At 37.6% G+C, this 26,139-nt stretch overlaps 1 protein-coding gene across 1 annotated transcript; it reads right to left on the bottom strand.

The window, feature by feature from the left end:
- Positions 1–309: 309 nt before the first annotated feature.
- LGR5 (leucine-rich repeat containing G protein-coupled receptor 5) lies at positions 310–25,816 on the bottom strand. The gene is made up of 16 exons (XM_010075184.1): positions 25,790–25,816; positions 25,213–25,244; positions 24,107–24,322; positions 21,249–21,320; positions 18,556–18,624; positions 15,506–15,577; positions 14,649–14,720; positions 14,482–14,550; positions 14,265–14,336; positions 11,245–11,310; positions 10,960–11,031; positions 9,930–10,001; positions 7,844–7,969; positions 2,927–3,072; positions 1,839–1,922; positions 310–1,400 (listed from the first exon to the last, which is right to left on the bottom strand). The coding sequence occupies exons 1-16, from the start codon at positions 25,814–25,816 to the stop codon at positions 310–312; spliced, it is 2,358 nt and encodes a 785-aa protein (XP_010073486.1).
- Between the last annotated feature and the right edge of the window lie 323 nt (positions 25,817–26,139).

Genomic DNA, 26,139 nt, shown 5'->3' with positions numbered 1-26,139 from the left:
TTAACATGGTATTTTTGCTCTTGACTAACTGATGCCCTTTCTGAGTAGTGCTACTTTAAGAAAGCAGCTGATATAACCGCACAAACTGCAGCAGCTTTCAGTTTTTCTCTTCATCCCAGCAATTCAAAAGCAGGCTGAGAAGGCTCAAGTATTGGATTTTCAGCCTGCTGCAAGTTTTGTCATTGTCTGTTTTCTGATACGTGTAACAATAATTCAGAGGCACTCTCTAGCTTGTATATACACACCCATACTTACTTTCAGGTTTAAAAAATTTGTAAACATAGGATATTTTCTGTACTTCCACTGAAACTAGCGACATGGAACAAATGCGACTGATGAAAGATTGCAGCTTTCTGTCATTTGGTAAGATGATGGCATTAGTGAATTGCTGGTAGGCATGTCATATGATATGCTGGCACTTGTGAAGGTTACCAGTGCTTGTGTTGAGTCACAAGACTGTTTTTCTATGTCTTCTGAATTCACAGAGATCAGACTAGCATGTTTTGATCTCCTCCATAACAAAGTTTGCTTTCGCAGACTTCCCAAGTCCTCCTTAAATTGTGGATTGAAAAGTATATAAAGGAGTGGGTTTAGACATGCAGGCAGTGGGACAATCACTAGCAGTATTGACTTAATCACTTCTGGGCTCATGAAAGTGAGGTTTAGCAAGGAGGAAAATGATAAGAAGGCCACAGGGCAATAAAGAATGCAATTAGTAAAAAGTAGCAAGGCTATGTGTTTGACCATAGAGCAATCCCAAATGTTGTCTAGTTCCCCCTTTTCTAAACTACAGTAGAGCTTTGTATAAGCAACAGTCATTACCAGAAAACACAGGGAGTTCAGCAATACCAGTGCTACCATGTAGCCCATAGCAGTGGGTTCTCCAAATGGTAGTGGTAAACAAAGCGGAGAAACCCCATACTCACTCCCAGTGAGGAGCGGTATCACCGCAATCATTAGTGCCAACAGAAAGCAAAAGCAAATGGCAAATTTTACACCAGCAACGGAGGATTTTGTTTCAAACTTTGTTGCGTGCTTTACAGAGAATGCACGTTCAAGTGCAGCTAGGGTAAGGAGGAAAATGGAAGCCTCTGAGGCAAAAATTGAGAGAAGGCCAGTTATTTGGCAACCAATTCCACTTTCCCACTGTGCTCCGTACTGAGCAAAGCTACCAAAAGTTGATGCATCCACGCTAGCCAGTACTCCACTGGCCAGACCCATCAAGGCATTTACAATAGCTATTAAACCGATCAGAAGTTTTACAGGGGACATATACAACAGTGATCTGAAAACTGTAGCAGACACCAGTGCATTGCAAATAAAGGTCAAACCCACTATGGTCCACACGCCAATTCTGGTCAGCCAGCTACCAAACAGATGGTCACATGGTTTGAAGGGACCTGAAATGACAAAATAAAAAGGGCAAGGGAAACCCATGTAAACTAAAAAATAATTTTGTGCTTTCTAAGACATTAAATTTCATGCTTCTTGCAGGTTCTCAGCACAGCCAAGCAGTCAACCCAAACAGTTGAACAGAATCTTTCCTCTCTCATTCCCTTGATAAAGGGATCAATTGCTGTGAAAAGGGGCCTGGAGTGAGGACCTGCCCGAGCACTGGGTAAAACTTATGTTTCACTCATAGATGAATTTAGTAGCTGAATAGTTTTCTGGACTTCAATGCAATACTTTACATTATTGTGCAATATATCTGTATTAATCTCATCAAATTATTGATAAACATCATGTTACTGTCCCAATATCAGATTTAGAGTTTGTTCTGCATCTAGAATATCTGGTAATACTGTGCTTGGATTCCTATCTGGCTGTCAGTTTCATACCTGGAGAAGGTGAACATTGCACTGAATGATGAGCTTTCAAATCTTCTTCAAAGTCAAGGAAAAAGTCTTCAAAGTCACGCTCATCTGTTGGGGAGAAAATACCCAGATTTGATACTGCAATTTTCAGGAAAACTTATTTTAGTGCAAATTGCAAAAATATCTGTGGTATTTAAGGCCTGGTCTTGGCTCTTTGCCTGACAAACTGTGAGTAAAAACAGGCATATGCCTACTTGGTTTTGAATTACTGTACTCAGGATTATTTAAAAAGTTGGCACCATCACTTCTCTGAAAATAATCACTTACAGGTACGTTCTCCATCATGTAATTTGCAGTGTGATGACTGCCTAGGAAGGAGTTTAAAATATGAATTCTGCTGTTGTGCCAGGCTACTAAGAATTAACACAAGTTTTTCTGTGTTTCTTATGTCATTGCTCTACCATGTATCCTCGGCTCTATTCTTGCTATGGCTAGCCCTGAACTCTTGAGACTTACTGGTTTGCAAGAGTGGAGATAGCAGAAAGCAGCAGGATTGTATAACACACATATGCACCTACATAGCAGTTAATAGGTAACAGGTCAAGTAACAGACCTTGTGCTGAAGGGGAAGAAAAATACAGTAATCTTCTGTTCTGGAGAGCAGATGCACTCTGGTACCCAGGAAGTGCCAGGAAAAAATATTGGCAGCTATGCCAAAGTAGCCACATAAACTCTGTGACTCATCCTGAAGCTTGTGGACAGCAGGAGAACCAAGGATACATTGCTACTTCCAAGGCAAGAAACTCAATTTTTGCTGGCCTGTTCTTGTATGGGGTTACATACCAGCACCAGTTCCCTGTCTCTCAAATAAAGGGAAGATCTCATTTCCCACATTACTATAGTATTATTTGGACAGAAAGGTCAGTGAGTGAGATTTTTGAGAGGCAATCCTGAAAAAAGTTTGCTAAGCATAGGAATGCTTGAATAACATATTATCAGGCAAGAGAGAGGGAGAGGCTGCCTCTGTGACTGTAAAAGAGTCCCGGATTTGTCTAACATCACAGGCTGCTCGCAGCCTTCAGGTAGACTTAAAAGCCCAAGATGCCAATTACCTTGAATTTGTAACAGCCCAGCATCCTTCCTGTGAAAATCGTCAATGCTGCTATTCTCATCTTTGCTCCATTGGCTGGAGATTTTGTAGTGGCTCTCACAAGCTCCAAAGGCACAGCACTGATAAGCATAAGGCATTTCCATGACCCTGTAGAAGAAAAAGGAAGCATGCCACAATACTGGTTTAGCACCAGAGCTACTGGATTGTACTGCTCCTCTACTGTTAGTGCAAAAGAACCTGTTTAAACAGCCATGACTGAAAGTAAAAATATCCATGTGTAAAAGTCATGATAATAGAAAATGAGGACTCACAAAATTCCACATCAGAAATGAAGATGATTTCTAAGCTGATTTTAGTAAAGGCACAATTAAGTTTCCTTATGCATTTTAATGGGAGATATGAAAGTGGGAGATATGTGCCTTGCAGCTGAGGGACTGTTACTCTTAGAGCTGTAGTTCTATTTTACGATTTTGAATTACTTTACAGTGTAACTCAACAGTTTCTCCATGTTACTTTCTTAATGGTTTATTTTTGAAAAAGCAGATCCAAAGATCACAATTGCATCTACCTGCCTCACAGGCAAAACCAAAACATCACTTCCCAAATGGAATTCCTCCAGTTTGGGGAGAACGAGAACTCTGGGAATTCAAACTTTATCTACCTCTTTCCACATCCAACTCTTTTCACAGTAAGATGGCAAAAAGGAGTTTGTCTTTTGTGCACAGATCAAGAAAGCAGTGCTCTAAACCAAAAGGTGAATGAATCAGAAAGGCACTGTGTGAGAAAACATGTCATTGAGGAAAAGGTTTTACTTTATTAATTGTCTTAGAAATGAGCACGGTCATTGCAGGATGCTCATTCCTGATTCTTTTAAGATCGTTGGCATTCCTAACACATAACTGAGTATAAGTCAGCGAGTTTCAATGATTTTGAGGGTTTCTTTTGTCAGAAAATTGTTCATTTATGGTATGTTTTGAATTTAATTCATTTGGGGATGTTCAAATTCTGGGGTAGCATGAAAGAACTACATATATTCAGGTACAATAGACTACTTCTTCTATTCCTTAGATATATTTTATGCCCTGGAAGCAGAGATATTTAATTTGCACAGTTTGCCAATAGCACATAGTAAAACCTAACAACTCACCTTAATTGCAAAAGCCCAATAAACCAAAAATTTCAAAGATAAAGAGGTGATTCGAAGTTATTCTGACTTTAAAGGAATAAAATTGAACTATATCCTCATATCAATTGCCTTCAACAGGTTAATCATGTAAATTAAGATAATGAGCATTCCAAGCAACCTCTAACCCCCTGGGAAATCTGCAAAGAGATCAGTCTGAATCAGACTCAGTGCCAACAGGACTTACACTTGTGCGCTAGCCAAAAGTTGGCACAAAGAGAACAAACGGAACCCTAAGCTTTAAAGTGATTTTTAAATTAATGCATTTTGGGGGACTTAGATTCTATATACTTAAATTTCTGTTGGGAATTAGCAACAATAATATCTACCCTTCTACCCAATAAAAAAAGCTACATAAGGTATTTTTAAGGTACTCCAATAAAAGTTCAAGGTAACCAACATCTAACTATCAAGCAACCTCATGCCAGCAGATTTAAATATTTAATTTCTAACTAATTTCTGTGCATGCCATATTTTAAAATAAGGAGATTATATCAATTAAGCATTTTTGAACACATTTCCCAGAAGCCCTTCTTAAATAAACTATTATTAAACCCATAGATAATGAGACTAACCCACAGCTAGTCACCTGGGCTAAAACCAGTCCCAAACACTGACAGTTCTGCAAGGTGATCACTGCAGCTTGTGGCTTCAGACCTTTTTGAAGACATTGATACAGCTGAGGAAATGAACAGCTAGAGATATTTTAGGCTCAAGGGACTAGCAGAAGTGTATTCTCTAGTTATATAAACAGGTCTGTGTGCTTAATGATGACAGATTTCTAGATGCTGTTGGGCTGCTACCAGCCTGCTGGCCTGTCATACACTGGAAATGTGGACCTCTCACATTGTGCTGGTCCACTGCTTCAATGAAGCAGTCAAAGAACCCCGTCACTTTTAAGTTATCTTTGAAGAGCAAGAATCCCATTCTCTCTGTACATCTTTCTAGCATCCTATGTTAAACTGGAAAAGTTTTTAATTTTCCCCTGCATTACTAGGATACACATATAGGCCTCAAACTGGCAAACGCTTCTGAATATGTGTGCAAAGCATAATTGCCCAGAATGACTGGGACCCAGAACACAGAGGACAAAACATACTTTGCAATACAGAGAATATAGTATCAGCTCTTCTTGTTGACAGAGGAATTTATTTCTTCCAAAAGCTACCTTTAACAAAAAAAACCAAAACAAAACAAAAACCAAAACAAAAAAAAGCAGCAATTCTCAGCTATACAGAGCTGGAAACAGTCCTTTTTATGGCTGGTGCTTATTTGATGTGGGTGATTAGATTTGGACTTTGACAAATTAAATTATTTTAGAAACACTGGCTAAGTTTATTTTTATATACTGCTTATCTTACTGATATCTGTATCCTTGATGATAATTTTTTTCCTGCAGCAAGCAATGCCTCTTTTTTCTGTTTTTAGACTAAGCAGCAGAGAACACAAGGTCGTTTTCCACCTCACAAAGGTGTGGGGTTGACGGTGAATGGGAAGACACAGTTATGATGGATGGAGCAAATCTCTGAGTTCTTTACAGCGTTGAATCAAAGCATCGGACAAAGTAGGAAGGAGTGGCTGGCAGCTTGACTTTACTTCCTCATAGCTTGCCATAGCAGGCTGGGCTCAGCTCTGTAGAGCATTCTTGTACCATTTCTGAAGGTGGGGCAGAGGATGCTCAGCTCTTTGATGTGTCTGTGTATTGAACAGCAATGACCCACTTAGAGGAGCAGGAAGCTTTTTATACAGGAATTTGTCTTTAATGTTCTAACCAGTGTCTACTTCCAACAATTACAAAGGGTGAAATTTCATTTTATTTTAGATCTCTGTTCAAGTTTGGCGCTTCATGCATTGTCTGTGCAGTGATCCTGTGTGAAGTCTTGCCCTTATTTTGATTCATGGTAAAAGTCCTGCAGACTCCAGGTCAGGATTTTACCCCATTCTCTCCTGACTGGATATAATTTGTTCTTACAGATGTTAATCAACTCTACATACATTAATCATACCTTTTATACCTTTTTTTAAGACTTAAGTTACTGCCTGACACATCCTTAACTACTTACTCAGAGTAAGTACACTGTAGTTGCATTTGAGCAATGTACATAATTTTACTGGTGGAAAAATAATATAAAGCATAATTTTGATAAAAGAACTAAAAAATCTTAGTTGTACATAATTCAGTTGAATAGTGGATTGTTCTAGGACTACTGCAGCACCTCTTATGCCTCTAGGCCATGGTATATACATCGCTATATATTTGCTAGGTTGGAGTAGCCCATTTTCTTGTGTTTATATACTTTTAAAGAACCTTCAGGTATTTTAGAATTGTCACCATTGTGGGCAAAATCAGTGAGAGAAGAAAGAGCTCAGCCTCAACCATTCACTTTCTTATGGTACTCGCTTCTTGACCTCAGAGACTCATCTGAAGGTATCTGGCGTAAAAGAGGCGTAAGGCCTCTAGTACTTTTAATGTTTATGTTATAGAGTAGTGTAATACACTGTGACGATGTCACTGCCTGATCTCTGTGACAAACTACAAATATGAGGTTTATTAAGTCTTTTAAGGTATTGTTTCCTAATCTTGGAACCATTTTTTGCAGCTCCTCTCTCTGTTTGTATTAACATGCCACCACAGGAGTGTTCTGGTGTGGATCCCTCCAGGGCTGTGCACAGAGGTTTAATCATCTCCACACTTTTACTCATGACTCCCTTACTGATAACTCCAAACACTCCAGTCCTTTTCATTAGTGGTAACGTCCCCTTGAATTGTCTGTCTGCTAAGACTCATGAGACTTTTCCAGTGCAAAAGGCAAATCTAATGAGGACATAAGGATGGAGTCTCCATCCTTGGAGATATTCAAAAGCCATCTGGACGTGGTTCTGGGCAACTGGCTCAAGGTGAACCTGCTTGAGCAAGCAGGGTTGGACAAGATCAGCTCCAGAGATCCCTTCCAACCCCAGGCAGTCTGTGATTCTGTAACTACGTGCACACTGTTAAATTGTTTCAAATTTTATTATATTAAACCTTTCACAGTAAAGCCTGGAAAAAAAAATATATTGCACTTGGCATCCTCTAATTAAAACATAAAAACCAAGGGAGAGTTAGGGGACACTCCCAAGTACCCTGAAGTCAGAGGCAAAACTCTCCTTACTGTGATTTCTCTATGGTCATTCAGTGACTGGCAGGGCTGCAAATGATCTCTAGAGAACATTTCCTTCCTGTATCACAGAGCACTCAGCAGAAAATTACTAGCATCAAAATGTTTTAGTAATAATGGCAAATTATTACCTGAATCTTAATCAAAAGATTACAGAAAAAACATGTTCAAACAAAAGAGGCTAAATATTTCGGAACTTCATGAGTATATTCTTCCCTTGATATTTGCTGTGTTCTCATTAAATATAATGGAAGTTTTGTAAGCACAGACCAGTAGAAGAAGGACAGACCACTAAGCTGCTAGCAATATTGTTTTAGCAGCTTTTGAAACATATCACCAGGAAGCAGATGTGGCTCGTATTAAGCAAGTACTGGGGTTAATATTTCAAAACCCTTCATAGTTTCTTCAGTTAAACATGAACATAATAAAATAAGTCTATCATTTTTATCATATTTGCTTTAGTTTTAATAGCACAGATCAAAGACTGACAATACGAAGTAACATGCGTTACACACTGACACACCTTCCATTGCACATGAACACAAATGTGGCTTATTAGTTTTAATGATATACTCACTTGAGTTCTGGAAAATTTTCAGATGATATCAAACTTTGCAGGGCATGATTTCCTGTTAATTTTAAATGAGTTAAACCATGTAGCCCCATCACAGGAAAAGAAGACAAAAGGTTGGATGACACATCCCTGCATAACAGCAAATAAAAATCAGCTTACAGGCTTTCATTTTTTTTTTTGGTTCAGTACTAGAAGTATCACATTGGAAAAACAGATTAGACTTTTCTAATTCAATCAAAAATGACTGCATTAAACAGAGGCCCCAGTCAGCAGAGCAAAGCTGCAGCACTACTCACGAGTATGCACCTACATGTCTAGCAGAAAGCTAACAGTAATACCTAGCAGTTAGCTAAGTCTCTGTTGCCAAATTTTGACTACAAACATTCATAGTGCCAGTTTTGAGACTAGCACATGAATTTAAAATCTATTAATTAGATTGTCTGGATTAAAGGCAGCCAGTACCAGAACAGCTTCGCACAGTTTAAAAGATTCAGTGGGATGCTAGAGGGTATGGCTGCCCTGAAAACTCCACAAGGAGCAGGTCAGGTGAATGGGGAAAATGTGTGTTTCAGGGTAGGACAGGTCTGGGCTGGAGCAGATGAAGGTGACAGTTCTAAGCTAAGGTTTGTCTGAGGAGCTGAAGAAAGACAGAACAGAGCATGGATACATAATGGGGAAAGTAAAACCAGGAATGAAAAAGTGATTAAGGAGAAATGGTAAAGTAATCAAAGAGAGGGAAGAGCAAACGTATTCTATTTTTTATTTCTCCATCTCTCTTCTATTTATTCTAGAAGCCTTTTCAGTTCTCTTCACAATTATTTACACTGCAATACTTAAAATGGTCAACAATCAAGAAGGAGGAAGAAGGGGAGAATGATGCTGCTGAAATACTTTTATGCCCAAGGGTTAACAGCAAGGTTCCTGTTTCTTAGACTACCTACTGAAATGTAAGGGGCCAGACATAACATAAGTGTTACGTTGATGGACTGGTCTTCTGCCTTTTCTGGTTTAGTGTGTTTGTGTGTGTATACGCACGTGTTCTCTTGCTTACAATGCAGTTAAATACAAAAGGTGAAATTCTGGTCCTACTGCAATAGTAAAAACGACCACTGACTGCAATCAGACCAGGGTTACAGCCTAGAATTTCAGGAAACACTGGTACGCTATGTTGCTGTGCGTGTAATAAAGGGCTTTTTCTTTAACTCTCCCTGACTGTCTTGTGCTATTGACCAAAGCTAAAATTTATTGCTGGCAGCATGATGTTCCTTTGCTTTTTCTTCTGTAAGAAAGTCCTGAGAAGGGTCCCCAAAAAGGGATGTCACAGACAATATTCCCTTTATGGACATTTTTCAGTGCACCATTCAGAGGGGAGACTGCACATCAACAGAAATGAATAATCCTTTCCAAATTTAGGTTTCCCAGAAGCTTCTGGATTATCTGTGAGCAGATGCCCAGTAGTGTATCTTTGTGACAACCATGGAGCAGGATGACTCCAGAGAAACTTTCTTTCACATTTTTCCCATACACCCAATGCCTCAAGGTTTCCACCTTAAAGAGGCATTACAATGACAGTGGGAAACAGGAAAAAGGACTGGGAAGTGCTTGTGAACAAGGCCTGAAAAATTTGACTGCTGATGTTTTGACCACTAACTACTCTGTCTGAAGTCACTAAAAAAGAAAAAATATTCCATCAAATGAGGAATGATGAAATAAAGATGCTTACTGGAAAATGTTTCTTATTTAATTTTGAATCTATTTCCTTAGTCCTGGTAAGTGACATGAAATATTCCCCACTGTTAAAAGAGACTCAACTGCCAACAAACTGAATGAAGAAAAGCAGTTACACTGATATGCTTCATGGACCCCAAATCACTCTGATTACACAGTGTTATATGCAACTTTGCCGTAATACCTATGGGAGCTGAACTGCAAGAAAGCAGGCATTCAGATACGGATTCCACAGACCAGAATACTAGAATAGAGAAAGCCTCAATTTCTGCTGAGTGGGCCACTAAGTTATTACATTTTTTCGTATGCTCTTGCAAGAAAAATGTGAAAATTTGAATGTAGAAGATATAAAAATACTTACAGTTTGATCAGAGATGGTAAAGAGGAGAAGGCATTGGGGTGAATAATTTTAATTTTGTTCCAAGCTAAATCCCTACAAGAAAAGTGAGTGGAAAATTACATACCCACTGAGTGAATATGGAAGTTTTCATACACTTGATTAGGAGGCCTAAATATAAAAAAGGTATTAATTACATGAAAATATTTTCAACAAGCTACTGCATATCTCATAGTGCAAAATATTTTTTCAGTTTTTAAATTAAGTTAATCAGTTAATTATGTTATTTATTAAACCAAAAACTTTCTCTAGAACTTCTTAATGACTTCTGCAGTCTAACACAATTATTTTCAGTCTGCTTCACAGCTTCCCAAGGCAGCAGAAAGAAGGGTGGGCTAGATGGACTGCTTCTAAGAGATCCTCCTGATGTGACTAAGAACAGCAAATCCATTGTCAATAGGCTTAACTTCTTAATCTCAATCTTCACCTCCCCTGAAAAAATCAAAAAACTAAAAGGAACTCTTAAAAAAAAAAAATGTAGGGGCTTGATCCTGCGAAGACTTAAACCCATGAGTAATTTCCTGACAAAATTGCTCTGCTAGCATACGCATCTGTATGAAAACTATAAACTGACACATGATGAGAATCTATTTCTTAAGACATTGTTCTCTATAAAAAGATTTAATGCTCCCTAGAGCTGATTATTACTTGAAACTGCCAACAGATACTAGCTTTGGCTTAGTATCTCTCTCAACAGAGAGAGTAGAATAAAATAGAATAGAATAGTTCAGTTGGAAGGGACCCACAACCATCATCTAGTCCAACTGCAAAATGTTTACAAGTAACAGCTTTTATAGCTATAAGTTTACATCTTTGAAATCATTGCTGCACATGCTAAACTTCCCAATGTTTGTTCTGCTTTCACAGTTACGACCTAATGGGTGAAAGATCAAAGAAAAACAGAAACAAGCATGTTTTGGGGCAGATAGCGAGTAGACAGTGTATACCCCATGTTATGAGAACCCCAGTGAATGGCTGTTAGGGCTGTACTCACAGAGACCGAAGAGCAGTCAGCTGCCGAAACGTCTCTGCTTTGATTTCACCGATTTCATTGTGATGCAAGTCACTGAAATAGCAATAAGAATCTCCTCAATTTCAAAGGCACTTGGGAGGACACTTCGGGGTGGTTTAGATTGTGTTTATGGTCCACTCCAATATAGTCTAAGGGTATGTATTTGGGATATGTCAAATCAGCCAGCGATAACCAAGTTAATGATGCTCAAACAAATTTGTATATAGATGCCTCTTTTTAGGCTTTTTAGGATTGTTTAAGGCTTACATTTTTTGGAGTTTTCTACATGCAGTAAAACAGGGTAAATCTTCCAACAGGTTGTAAGACAGATCACTGTAATACATATGAAAAGAAAAGATTAACATCAAAGTAACATTAAAAGGAAAAGATCTTTCACTGTCTACCTTTACACTCAACTTAAAATAACTTGTTTTTATCCACACTTATGGAATAACAGAAATGTGCAAACTCAGTTACCATCTCTCATCTGCCAGATTTTGATTTCTAACTGAGGAAGAGAGAAGGGGAAAAGGCAAAATGTATTAATTCCATATCCTATGTTTGTAAATTCCTTGCATTGTCTAAAGATTTCCTGCCTGAAGTGTAGACTTCTTCAGGGTGCTTTACAGTAACGATATTGGCCATCTGCTCATAGGGAATACTGTATTTGCATCACAGACTTCATATTCATCATGTTTAAATTGTGACAAATATTTAAGACATTTAAAATAATCTACTAAATATATATACTCATATTTTTTTCAGAGAAGATCCTGTATTTTTCTTGTAACAATCACAACAGACTGTAATCAGCTTTCCATTCTACACTTTTAATTAAGCAGTATTGCCTCAGATCCTTAGGCTGTTGTATCTTGTAACTGAGGGAAGTGGTTAAAAAAAATATTGGAACTAACTTTGAAATCAATCACTACATGGAGGAAAAAACCCTTAAAAACTCTTGAGCCAAAACTCAACAAATTACAGAATAACTGAAACATCTGGACTGATTTATAGTATAATATAACTAATCAAAACCAAGCCCAAGCAATTTGCAGAAACTGGAGGGAAAAGAAACCAAACACCCACTGCCACCACCCAACAGTCTCATCCTATATATACATCTTGCTTGTGGAAAACTGAATGGGAAATTTGCTAGTGAGAACAACACAGAAAAAAAGCTTAGGCCTATAATTATGAACAATGTCATTCACCATGGTTATCCAACACTATCATGTAAAAGAGTAACCTCTTTTCACTCTTGTTTCAAATTATTTAAAACTGGTTCATCTCCACCCATTTACTTCCTTGGCAAAATTTTATCTTCACTGTTACTATTCCAACAGGGGCATTTAGACTATGCTGTATTTGATTTGTGGAAGTGGTGCAACTAATGGCTGTGTTTTTAAGGTATTCCACTCTGCTTTTACTATGCACAAAGGCTACCATCAATATATGTATATTTTTTGTTACAGAAGGGAAGATTACAGTCTCTGTTTTTGTGGGGTTTTTTTTTGTTTTTTTTTTTCACAGCAACTCTGTGGTCCAAATCAGACACGACAGAGGAGAATTCAAGTGAGCTGGAGGCTTTTAGGCCAAGTTAAAAGTTGTTTGGTAAGTCTGGTGGATTGTGGCAATTCTGTCATGCACAGATTTGTGATTTAGGCCTTCTTAAAAGTATGTTATCAGCTTTAATTTTGTACATACTGATATTCTCTCTTCACAGATGGAAAAAAAAAACCAAACCAAACAAAACCAAAACTCTTCTCCCCTCAGTTTCTGTTAGAGCTCCAAGAAACATTTCACTTGTTTATTTTTAAGGATTTTTTCCCATTTTGTTAATATGTGAGGCTCTTGGCACAGCAGAGGGCAAGTGGTTTTGGTTCCTGTGATGAGGTGCATACCTGACTGTGCTGAGGGTAGTCTCTCGAGGACTGCTGTGACGGTGCTCTCACATACGCTTTCACTGCAGGTGCGCAGACACCCAGGAAGACCCCATGTACATCAATCCACATTTGGAAGTATCAGTGGCTAGGCAGGATGCACATACACTCTTCCAAAGCAGTGTTTGCACTTGTAGTGTTTGTGCATGTATCTAAGGCAGGAAGCCCCTTCAAGATGTCAGTCTCCAAGTAACTTGTGGGGTTCAGCGCACTGTTATATTTCATGGCACAAGTAAAACTAGCATGCAAGCCTAAATGTGGGCTTGGCAGGCTCATTCCAGTCCAATGGGAATGGGGAAAGAGCAACTCTGAGTACATGAAATTGCTGTCAAATTGGTTAACCATCCTTTTACAGGGTGATACTCAAAAATGAAAAATATGTATTTCCAATGGACAGTCCTACTCTACTATGAACTGTACAAGTTATTAATTAGTATAGTTTTAATCTGCCTTCTGTTTCAATTTGCCTTCTGTTTTGGGATTATTTATTGTTTTTGAATAACACAGGACATACTTAAACTTAAGTCTGTGTGCAGACTTTCTTCTGGCAACAGACTCTGTTTCTGTCTTTTATCATTCTGGAAATGATTAAATTGAGTCCATCAACTAAAACTTAATTTTTTCTGGAAATGTTCATGACATCCACCCTGGTATTCAAATAATGTGTTATAATTAGTGCTATTTCAATGTTGGCCAGAGGACTAATACCAAATACATTCCTAGTGATGTAATACATAGAGGAAAGTGCTGCTGGCTCATTCTCAAAGAAGCAGACACAATGATTACTTTTGTTAGTGATTAAGCATACTCCAAGAAAATTTCCAAACTAAAATAATATTGGATATGTAGTGTAAAAACTGTGCCCCAACTATGTCAAGGAATAGTATATTAAAATTTCAGTCAGCTACTTATGTCTGGTTGGAAAAGAAACTAAAAGAGGAGCATAACAAGGACTCAAAACTGCACTCCTCACTATTATATTTTCCATTCACTTCACTGAATTATCTGCCTTGGTGAGGAAAAAAAACCCAGACTACTATAGGAGAGAGAGAATGAATGAAAATAAGGTAGTTCTGTTGTTTTTCAAACAAAATCAAGAACTGTTTTACCCTTTCCTTAAAATATGCAAAGTAATTATCTTTTTCAGCAGTGTATGGGAAATCCTGACTGATAAGTGGGTTGTGCACTTTTTGAGTAATGCAGGGGCCCGCTCCCTGACCTGAATTCCTAAGAAGTAACGTGATATACAGAAATAGCAGTAATTGTGTACTTTTGAAATAATAATGGTTTAATTTGTCCATTAATCTCTCGCATTAATGTAATGTTAATAATCTTACTGAAACGTACAGCACTTGGAGATTAGGTAACTGGTCACAAGCTGATTTGGGGAGAGAGGTGATCTGTGCTCCTGTGAGTGTCCTGTTGAAAGTATTTTATAAAAAAAAAAGAAACGAAAAGAAAAAACCTTTTAAAGATTGCAAAACAAACTTTTTTAGGACATTCTTTAGAATAAGTCAGTATGCAAAAAAATAAAATAAAGCAAAAATACTTCTCTAGCACTTACAAACTTTCCAGACTTGTAGTCCCTGTCAGATCAGGAAACTCTGTTAACTGTGAAGCACCATTTAAAGTCCTAGGATTTAAAAATATCATTTCAATGGTGAGGGAAGTGTGGGACAACTCTAATATTCTAATATATAAGGGCAATTAAAATAAAAAGTAAACACATACAGAGTCCTGAGTTCTGGTAAGTGTTGAAAAGCAGATCTTCCAACAAGCTGGATAGGGTTATCATAAAAATGTCTGCAAAAAGAGGATAAAAAGACATTTAATAAAAAAATTTTAAAATATTCTAAATATATTATGTGATTATACTATAAGCAAATGAGTAAACTCTCTATGATGAATCACAGAGTCTGGGCTTTTGTCACTCACTAATATATAGCCATCAACCACGTTTCACATTTTGAATATTCAAGTAGTTATTTTTTTCTTGGTTTTAAAGCCTGATGCCAGTCAACAAAATATTCTCTCTCTTCCTCACAGGTTTGCAAAGATAGAAATCTAAATATAAGTAACTTTTTTATGACCTGAGACAAATTTAAGGCTAGTAGGTACAGAAGTGAGAACTTCGCATACTCTGAAGAGGTTCCCTTGCACTTTTGAAGCCATACTGCTTTTGCTCATAGAATAGTATTCCTCAATATGAGTCACTGTCATTCTTACTTTTTTTTTTTTTTACAGTTTCTTATTTTGGGGTTTGCCCATTAAATACATTCTCACGTAAGACAATGGGAACTCAGACTAGAAAAAGTAATTTTTGCTAGCTTCTACGTTGCCAGAGACTTAGAAGAAATAGTTCAAATAAAAGGTCAAAGGCCAGAGACCACCACACACTTCCCTTAAACAGGGCATGCCAACTGACATTCTTTTCACAAAGTTGGAAAGATATGAGCTTGTTTGCTTGTATAATGATATGCTACACAGTATGCTCACAAGAAGACCTATTTGAAAATTAGCCACAAATACAATACTTAGTTCCACATTCTCTAACAAGAAGAGTCATTGAAAAGATTATCATAACTTACATTGTAATAAGTGATGGATTACCCACAAATGCACGCTCAGGTATTGACTTTATGTTATTGCTATGAAATCCCCTACAAAAGGAAAAATGGTTTACACAGTAAGAAAAAAAAAGTGAAGGCATAACCTGTATTCATAATGCACAACAATTTTTTTTGTTTGCAATAAGAAAAGAAAAGTGTCTGTATGTAAAGGTATGGCCTTGTATTCTGGAATAAGAGAACTGAAAAAAACCAAAAGAAAAGAAAAGCATTGAAGTAGCTGGTGTTTTGCACTTTTCTAAATGAACAAAACTATTGAGATGAAGTAAACTTCAAAATGGCATTTTAAAATTCAGTTGTCTTCAGTAAGAAATTGCTTTGTAGCTGTACATCATGTATATATGAATCTATGTGTGTATGTATATAGATATAATGTAAATATACACACACATGAGCTAATAACATTAATAGTTAAATATTAATAGTTAATTAAATAACAAGAAAATAGTATCTGTATATTTCTCCCTGTACTTGTTAAACTACAATGATTTATTTTGCTGGGAGAATAATGGATTGCACAAGTTTATAAAGTAAATGATTTTATACATTATATTGTAATATGTTGAGCCTCCCACAACCACCTTTTTAAAAAATATTTTAAATGTGGACATGAACAAACTATCCAATGTAGTTGTGCCTGCTGGACAGAGGGACAAATCTGTGTCCTATCATTAATTACTGGATTTTATTCATATGAGTAATTCTCCATTGTGAAAAACAAAAGCAATAACTTAAGATTTCAAAAGAACAATGATGATTTGTGTGGGAAACTCCCATTAGTTCAGTCGGGTATGAAAAAAGCTTCCCAGCTTAAATTTATGCATTTAGAAAGCCTCAAATTGTTCACTGATGCAAGCACACTTGGCCACTACTTGAGCAGGTCCCACATTATTGGTTATACTTGTTTAGGCACTGTGCTACTGCTGATGAGCTACAGAGCAAGGCTTTATATTCCTAGTTCTTTTGCATGCAATAAAAACTGCATCCATGCAGATGAAGATCCCATTTAATCTAGAACCAGTAAACAGACTGGTTTTGTGGCTGTATTGAATAGGATACTGTGCATGGCAGAAAGCCAAGGAAATGGCCTGACTACTTCCCAGGGCAGTATCTGGCCCCTCATCACCATTTTGACTCGAGTTGGAGGGAAGGAGCAGCCCCATCATCAACCAAAGGCAGACTCCAGTGCATTCAAGCACAGAAGAGCCTGAAGCACTTCTGGGCTGGTTGGAGGAGAGTGTGCTCACAGTTGCAGCCTGCCATGGGGCACCGTAACACTCATGATACACCCTAGCTGGACCGAAGGCACTTTATAGCCTGTCAGTTCATATACTGAGCAGCAAAATCTATCTGCACTCCTGGGTAAAAAGACTATATTTAAGGCCTTGCCGAGAAAAATGCTTCTATAGGTATCTTCAAAACCTGTCTGGAAAACATTACATACACATTAACTTGGGGTAACAGCTATACCCACTTACTTTGGAGAGATAACTACTCCTACAGCTGAGACCTTGAAGTGCAGAGCATATGGGCCAATGGTGGCCCTGTAGCATCAAACAGATATGGCCCTGACTCGCTGGCAACTTGCCAGTCGATCTCCAGCTTTGACTGCCTGCCTTGGATAGTTCCAAGCTGTAGACAAGAAGCCACAATCTGTGTTTTCAGCCCAGGAACAAATTCTGAGGGAGAAATGAGGTCCCACCCAGAAACACCCTGACTAAGGTGGCTCTGCAATGAGCTGAACCTCTGCAGTCCTGGGCTCCCACTTGGGTGAGACTGGCAGTGCAAACCCAACCTCGTCCTTATAAGATCAGCTTCCAGGGCCCAGACAAAGCACTGAAGCTTACAGTCTCATGGTCTGTGCTGGATTTGAGACGACAGGTTGCAATTTCACACTCTGAAGATTTCCTGCACCTAGGAGCTTATCTGAAACCAGACATTTAATACTTAGAGGTGAAGTCCTATGGGGCCGGTAAGTAATCTCAAGCACATCAGGCAGTTCGTTGGACTGGGCAAGGTGCTTTTACTGCAGACCTGGGTTATCCATGTTTGGCTACTGACTCCAGAGGTCAGCAAAAAGGCAATTCTTTGAGGCTGCTGGATTTAGTATCAATTATTTTAGCTAACAGATGACATAACAGCAAATGAGAACAGTTGGGCTGAGAAACTCATAGCCCCACTCCCTCCTCCAGAGCAGCACTCTTTGCCAGCACTGGAGGTGCTGAGCTGGAGTCAACACTGCCTGGGAATTTGGAAAAAATCCCACGTAGCTGCTTAAAGTGTCTTTAAGATTAGTTTGTGACACAGCAGGGGTACAACCATGTCCAACCACTGTATGATTACCTGTTTTTTAAAAAAATCTATGCTGATGGTAAATAATTGAAATGGAAAGAATTCTGAACACATGCACTGGTGCGTACATTGTGTGTACAATGTGTGAATATAATTTTATTCATTTTTTTTATAATTCATCTGTTTCTTACAATAAACGTGGCTGGTTTCTTTTAATTGTTGATTTTTTTAAAATGCAAACTATGTCTGTGCATCCAGAAGTATTTACTTACAGCATCACAAAGGACAGTTCATATTGAAAAGAAACTGCTTTAATTTAATGGGGGAAGGGAGGGAAGAAGGTAAAGACATTTAAAACTGATGGACTAATAAGGGTGCCACACCTTTTTCTTAGACTAGAAGACTGTGATATACTGGATTGTTTGCAAAATCCAACTGTTGAGTTTAGGACTCAAAGTGAATTAATTGTGTTTATTATTTACTGTATTCCAAGCATGAAGTTCCTAGAAAAATCCAGTGCAGTATAAAAGTAAAAGTTGTCAAAACTTGAATGCTCTAAACTGTATGTTGAAAATGATCTTTTATGCATGTTGGCATGTTTATTAGTTTTTCCTAGGATATCAGTTTTTAAGGATTACTGATAAAATCACCACCATTAAAAAAAAATAATCACACACTAGACAAAACATCCTCCTTCCTAATATGAGCTCTGTACTTACAGTTCTTTTAGGTTTGATAGTGTCCTGATGGCAGTGGGGAACTCGTCCAGACTGTTGTAATTTAAATCTCTGTGAAAAAAAGATTTTATTATTTACATTATGCATTGCATAACAGATAACATATTATTGTTGACATTTGTAAAGAAATATCATCCCTCATGCACTGAATAAAGACATACAGCCAAAACCCAAGAAATCCTCAAAAGTGTATGGATGTTTTCCAACAAACTCTATTTAGGGCACATTATCATTCCTATTTTTTATCAGCATCCTATTTTTAATTATATCTTAACTATTCTGCAAAAAATAAAGCATAAGTGGATTCAGATGTTACTAAGGGATTTGCTATTTTGTAAATTGCCCATCCTTTTCATTACTTGAAAGCATTAATGAGAAAAAAAAAATCTTTCAAACAGAATATTCAACAACTTTTTATGGTGAGCTGCATTTTACATGGCTAATACATCTCTCTATAAAGGTTTCTTTTGTCTGACTCACTGCCTATCTGTGTCAGTTTTTTTTTTTTTTTTTTTTTTTTTTTTCTGATGGAAAAACCTCCGAGGAGATTTTTCTCAATGGTTAAGTGGTAAAAATAAGAGATACTGGAGTTTGGAGGGTAAAAATGTTTGGAGGAAATCTTCCTCTGGCTAAAACAAGTAGGAAAACATACAGTATGCTCAACGTTACCATTAACTGTGTTGTTGATTTTAAGATTTGTCAGTATTCATACAGAGAATGTCTCTAACCACACAAATTGTAAAAATGGTACTTTAGCTAAGGTAGTGTCCTCTGCTTTAAGAACTGCTGAAGCTGCAGCAGTAAATAGACTTTATTCTGGTAGGCTGAATAGTCTATAAGCCTACTTCTGCCCTCAGCATGACATGTACACTCTTTAGCATTCAGGAGACACCTGAAACTAAAATTGAAATATGACAATTTACTGTGATGCTCTCTGGCACTGCTTTGTGAAGAACATAGTCTGAAAAACATGAGCAAAAACCTTTTGGAACAGGCAAAACACAAATCACAGTTTGCAATAGATTGAAACTGAAATAGTATCAGGCTGAAGTAATGCAGGCAGGAAACTGCTGTCTGAACTCAACAAGGCTTTCCTTCCTGCTTGTAAATCTCTCTCTCCTGCTTATTGACAAAAAGAGATTACAGGCATGTATGGTTTGATTTTGCCCTCCAGTGCTATGTGATTTCCAGACCTATGCGTCGATGCAAACAAATGATCTTAAAGCTGGTGTCCATCATTTATACCAAGATCTCTTTAGATTATCTTGAAACTATCTGGAAATTGGTCTATGCAGTATGCAATTACTGTGCTTGAGGCAAGTGCTACATTCTCCTATTGCAGTGAAGTGGCTGCACCTGCACTTGTTCCCAGGTTCATGACTGTCCTCTATATTTAATTTCTCTCATGCCAGGTGGGTGGGACTGGGTTTGCAATTACTTGTTCCATTGTTCTGTTTTTCCACATTTTTGACCAAGTGCCATGTGAATCTCACTTAAAAAAAAAAACAACAAACGATTACATTTTCCTTCTTCCTTTCCTGTCCCCTTTTCCGGTGCTACACTAAGGGACTTCCTCTCAACTCACAGCCGGCTAAAAGTCAAAATTGTAAAATTGCAATTCTATGCCAAGGGATCAATGTAATCAAAACTAGTGTTAAAAAAAAAATAAAGCCCCAAACTTCTTGCTTTCTGATCTTAATGAAACATGAATGTGGGCAGTACATAGTTCTGTGGATGAAAAGGCAAATAGTCACCTTTAGACTAGCATTATTCATATTTGAAACTTTGTCTATTTGTTCCTCATAACAGTCCTTTCAGCCTCTACCCTGGTTAAGTGAAGTATCTAAAATCTCTGAAAACGATGTAGCTGATTCTGGCAGGTACCAAAGGGAAAGATACGCAAGGTTTTTACTGTCCCTGTAGCATTTTCCACAGGTCTGTGGTCTACTCTAACAGACAACATCTTTATTTGACTAACTCTAGCAAAATACTTTGCACTAACCATCAGCAATGTGTTCCTGTTTGGCGTTCTTGTGTAGAATTATTTTTTGTTAGAAAATTCAAGAAAATTTGAATTGGTCTGAACAAAACGATGGCGAAAACTTGAGGAAATTTCATTCTTTACCAGTGCTATTCTTTATCAGAGCTCTTTAAAGAAAAAAAACTTGGATACAACTGAAACATTCCTCTTCCCACCTTGTAAAACAGATGCAGAATTTGGCTACCTGGCGCTTTTGCTTTTTCCAGGGATAAAAAATATAGAACCATCTAATTTTATAAGCCTCTTCTATGGCAAGACAGTTTATTAATGTTAAAGCTTTCATTGTGGCAAGTTCCCCATCTAGCTTCTCGCCTTCTTGATTAAATAGGACAAATAAATAGTACCAAACTAGGCAAACATAACTGTTAATGAATATCCACTTCTTTTTCAATGCTCAGTACGGTTTTCAACTGTCTTTCAAGCAATTTATCAATTGATAATGCTTATTAAAAAGGCAAACTAATGTTATAGTTATGAATAGGATTTGCTACATAGAGTCCTTTTAAACCATCACTTAGGTTCCGTAGCAATTAGGCAAGCCAAAAACCACATTTGGCTTTTAGACTATTTTTATTCTTTCAGAATATTAATGAAAACACTGAAAAAAAAGGAAACAAGTAAGAGGTCAACTCACAAAGTCTCTAGGCTGTGGAGCCCATCAAAGCATTTCTTTCCCAGGGAGTAGATTCTATTGTTATGGAGATGTCTGTAGGGGAACATTAAGCACACAGTCAGGAAAGCACACTGCACACAGTGGACTTAAGCAAAACATTTTGATGGTTAAATAAAAAGAAACTTATTTTCAGGCATGCACTGATTATATGCAAGTCATGTGTTTGCAAGAGTATATGTATAGGAGGCACCTCTACCACCCTCCCCCCTTTTTCCCGATAGCTCCCCACCCATGCAGGCTTCCATTTGGTTTCATAGAAGGAATTTGTTTTAAAATCACCTAGATTGTTTAAAAAGGGTGTATCCTGGAGTTCCAGGTTGGGGTTTGCATATCAAGTACTGGGAAATTGTAGGCATAATCTCAGTGGTGGTTAATTAACAGGTTAACTTAAAAACCATGTGGGGTGTGAGGTGTATATTTGGAAGATGTACATTCAAAGGATGTTAGAAGGTATGGCACAGAACAGATGCAGGTCAGGAGATGGGTAATACAGCAGACAGGAAAGGGGCATTAGGCTTGCAGAACAAAGGAATACACTAAGCCATAGGACAAAAAAGTCAGCTTCAGTGAGAGGAGTAAACTAACCAATCTTAAAAGTGCTGCAACTTGCTTTCATTTCAAACTATAAAAATGAACAACTACTTTCTCAAATATTTAGGAACTGAAAGTAATTTTGTCATATATTTTTCAACCAACTGCCCCGCACGAAGGCTCAGAGTGCTGTCTATTTACAAGTCTTTTAGACTGACATGGAAAATACCCACTTTGTGTGAAGCTCTTTAATGTGACTAGATACAACTTGGTGCCACTTCACGTTGTTTTTTAAAAAGGATGTCTTTTTCCCAGCAGATTTTTCCTTTTAGTTTGTTCTTGACACTCTGCCCCTACAGTGGAGGGAAACTATGGGAGCAGAACTTTAAAAGAAAAGAAGGGTTGTGAATGAGGGACTGCCAGGCACTTTTCCTTTCAATGCTTCATTCTGCTCTGAAAATAATGTTAAAGATCATGGGCTCTCCAAATGTTCTACAGAACCTACAGAACCTGAGTCTGTATGTCCATAAAAGGCAAGGATTCTGATGGCAAAATGCAAATGTTCTGTATGTTTTTCCTTTCCTAGGAAGAAACCTAATCAACTTTTTTTTTTTTTAATGTCTACACTGACCGTTAATGCTTTAGTTAGCATGAAGAGTGCAATTCCAGATTCCAATTATGTTTAGATCTTTAATGACAGAGCTTCAAATGTGGTCCAATTGACCATGTATTTTTGCACAGAGTTGAAAATTTGACAGACTGAAGAGCAGCAAACGAAAAAAGCAGAACCACACAAAAACATTTTGATAAGCCAAAAATATCAGATGTTGTAGATCATGAGGAATGATTCAATTATTAAACAGTATGACGCCCAGAAGATTAGAAATAAGCAAGGCAGATCTAGAAAAAGGAAAACTAACTGAGTAGAAGCAATCAGGGCATGAAAATAGATATTTTTTCCAGCATTTCTTAACTGTCCTCTTATCACTATATTTCTGGAAGGTAACTACAAAATGACGTACAAGACAGTCTTTTGTCTTTAGCATTACTGAGATAAGTCTAGAAGCTCAGTCAAATGATAAGTCCATCCACTCTTTAACTTGAATGGGAGTGATACTTAATGCAAACAGAAGGCAAAGATTTTGTGGCACAAGGCAGCTGTTACCCTCCAGTTTTGGTGCCCTATATGCTTATAGGAATATACTAAGCACTAGGCAGAGATGGTCATTATAACTGTCAATAGACAACCCTGGCATGTGCCAGGTTCAGTTCTTACACTGAGGCTAGAGTATGCTAAAATATGCTAAGTGTCTTACAGACTATGGTTTCAGACAGCTTGTAAAGCTTGAATATATTATTCTCTCTTTAATAATGCTAAGATTTTCCAAAGTATCCTGAAATAACTTCTCCACCTTAGTTCTCCTCCTCAGTTTCTCCAGCCAACCTGAATTTTTTCCACTTGGTACATTTCCAGAAGACAAAAAGCTGTAACTGCGCTCCATAGTATGCCTTCCAGATTTTGGTGTGACCTATGCATGTTTCATTTAGTTGAACTGGTATGCAAACACAACAAAATACAAAACTACATATACTTTCTGTGAAGGGAAATGCATACTTTTTCTACTGGATGGCATTCTTTCCAAGTCACCCAGAAAGCTTTCAGTTCATTTCCTTTTCCTAATCTTCCCTCATTCAGTACACACTGCCTTAGAGTCTTAGAGGGCACACAATTCATCTCTTCCTGTTTTGTTTTGCTGACCAGATAGGGTGATTTTTTAAATTACATAGTTCTTTACTGGAGATGGAAAGTTTTAAGCTAGATTGAAAAAAGTGATTTAGCAAATGCTAGTTTAGCTGTAAGAAGACACAAAAAATCTGTTTATCCAAGATAATTTAAAAAAAATTTTGTCTTGTAGCATATATATAATACAGAAAACTTTATTTATTTTTCAAAAATAACATTTTCTGCAACAAATGGAATTGATCTCTTGGTACAAGAACATCAGTAAGCCTAGTGCAAATGCAGAAGGGAAACTGCAGATTATAGCCCCAAGATATCAATTTAACACTAAGACTGTAAGACCAAACAGAAGTTTAATTAACTCATGTATATACCTCTTTACTTATCATTTATCAGCTGGGGAGGGACTAGGGGAATGTTTAATTATTAGAGGTTGTCTCAAGCAATGTCTAAATTAAATATTGCATCTTCAAGTAACTTATCACAGAATGGTCAAAGTCCTGCAAAGAAGCAGAGACTGTGGCTAAAAAACAATTGATAAACTTACAGAACTACCAAACTAGAGAGGTTTCCAAAAGCATAGTCTGGTATGTAATGAATTTTATTCAGTGCCAATGTCATTGCCTGAAGTGCTGGTAAACTTCTAAAAGCTTGGACGGGAATTTCTGTCAAAGAATTATCGTCTAGCCACAGGTGTCTAAGTGAGACCAAGCCACTGAAGCAGTTGGGGGGCACATAGTTGATGTGGTTGGCATCCAGACGTCTAGGAGAAAAAGAAATAGAGAAAATTGACTCTGAGAAAAGAACAATGGATATCAGTAGTTATCAACATGAACACAACCCCAAAGGATGGACATGGGTTGCCACATACATTTTTCACTTCCTGGAGATTCTACATTTCCATCTTGTTTGCAACATCACCCCTGAGACCTCACGTCATGTTTACAAGTCTCCTTATCAGCTCGCTCTCTGCAGACAGGTCTCCTTTGGAGCCAACAACTCATTGAGAGCACCCTTTATTCATTTTTAAGCAGAGCCTCTCTACAAACTGAGTACGAATTTGTTTCCTTCCCCAATTACTTGAAAGTATGGAATAAAAAAATGTAAGAAACTCAGAGAGAGATTCTCTTTCAGAACCTACAAATCACTGAGCTGCAGGCTGATTTTGTTTTCCATACCCTAGACACCCATTCTAAGAGCCAAAAATAAAACTCGCTTTTAAGTCTCTGTTCCCATTTTACCTTTTCTTACATATTGTTTATGCCAATGATTCTAATAAGCACTGAAGTGAACACTTTTTAGTAGAGGAGCAAAATGTTTTTAAAATAGAGAGCAGTGTTGCTAATGTGATGTATTTATTTTGAAAAGAAGTTATTCAATACACTTCAGTTGCTTTGGAGCCAACAGATGGAGCTCAACTGCACATCATACCTCTTCAGAGTCTGCAGGTGATATCTTGCCCTCACACTTGTGTGAATAAGGATTAAATCTACTGAACCTTTTGCAGATGTGGTGCTAGAAATATTATGTCATATATTCGTTGGCTTTTGCTTTTGCTCTGTTTTGCTTTCCCATTGTGATGGAAATATTTAAAAGTGTGCTTCAGATTCCTGAAACTTTGTGAGACATCCAGATGGTGATTTGTGCTCCAACACACTTTTTCTGCTTTTAATGTGTTGTAGTGACTTATATGTTGTTCAGAACATGAAAGCCATGCTCTGCAACTCTTCTTGAAGATGTCTGTACAGAGGAGTAATTAAGTGAATGGTGAAACAGAAATAAATTTAAATAGATGTTTGAAAACATTACAGAACAAACAGACACACCCAGGGTACAAAGAAGTAATTCTGTACAACCTAAATTCAGTCTGTTTGAGAGAAATGCAATACTCTTTGTGGCAGGCATACTAATCTCTTTATTTAAAGCTGCTTCTTCATTTACAGTCACGTAAAATGTCAGGTCCATTCTATCTCCTCCTCCATTCTTCTCCTACCTACTGCATGAGAACAAATAATGACTGCTAAGGCTCTGTGCCAGGCTGGCAAATAACTGAGACAAGGTCAGTTGGAACAAATTTATGAAGTTCAGTGTCAGAGCCCTTGTACAATTAAATTTTCAATATAATAACTGACATGGCAGGCAGCAGAGACAGAGCTTCCAAAATAACTCAAGGGTCTGTCAACAAAGGGGTAAGGCTGGTAATGTTTAGAAATACTCACTCATGCTGTACCTCCCCCATTCCCCAGGCAACAACCATCCTACGCCTGTGTTTTCAAATAAGGTATAATTTAAATGAGTAGATGAGGTTTCTTTGTGTTCAGTCAGAACTAAATTTCTTCCCTGGGTGATGCTGGTATGTACACTGAGAAGTTACAGTTGCCTTAGTTTGACAGTTACACTGATTAAAGAATGGAGGCTTTATTCAACCTAAATGTGTTACTGTATTACAGTTATCATCTTGTACTAAGCTTGCCTGTGCAGCTCTGACATCCCAATTGACTCCAGAGGAGTCACTCACAGGATGCCTGGCTGTATGGCAAATCCAACAGTAGTTTATATGTGACCCTGTGGCTGAAATGG

This window comes from Pterocles gutturalis, unplaced genomic scaffold (assembly GCF_000699245.1).
Source record: "Pterocles gutturalis isolate BGI_N339 unplaced genomic scaffold, ASM69924v1 scaffold12147, whole genome shotgun sequence".
NCBI classification, from domain to species: domain Eukaryota; kingdom Metazoa; phylum Chordata; class Aves; order Pterocliformes; family Pteroclidae; genus Pterocles; species Pterocles gutturalis.
The sequence above is the reverse complement of the archived record's forward strand: the minus strand, read 5'-3'. Positions and strand labels throughout refer to the sequence as shown.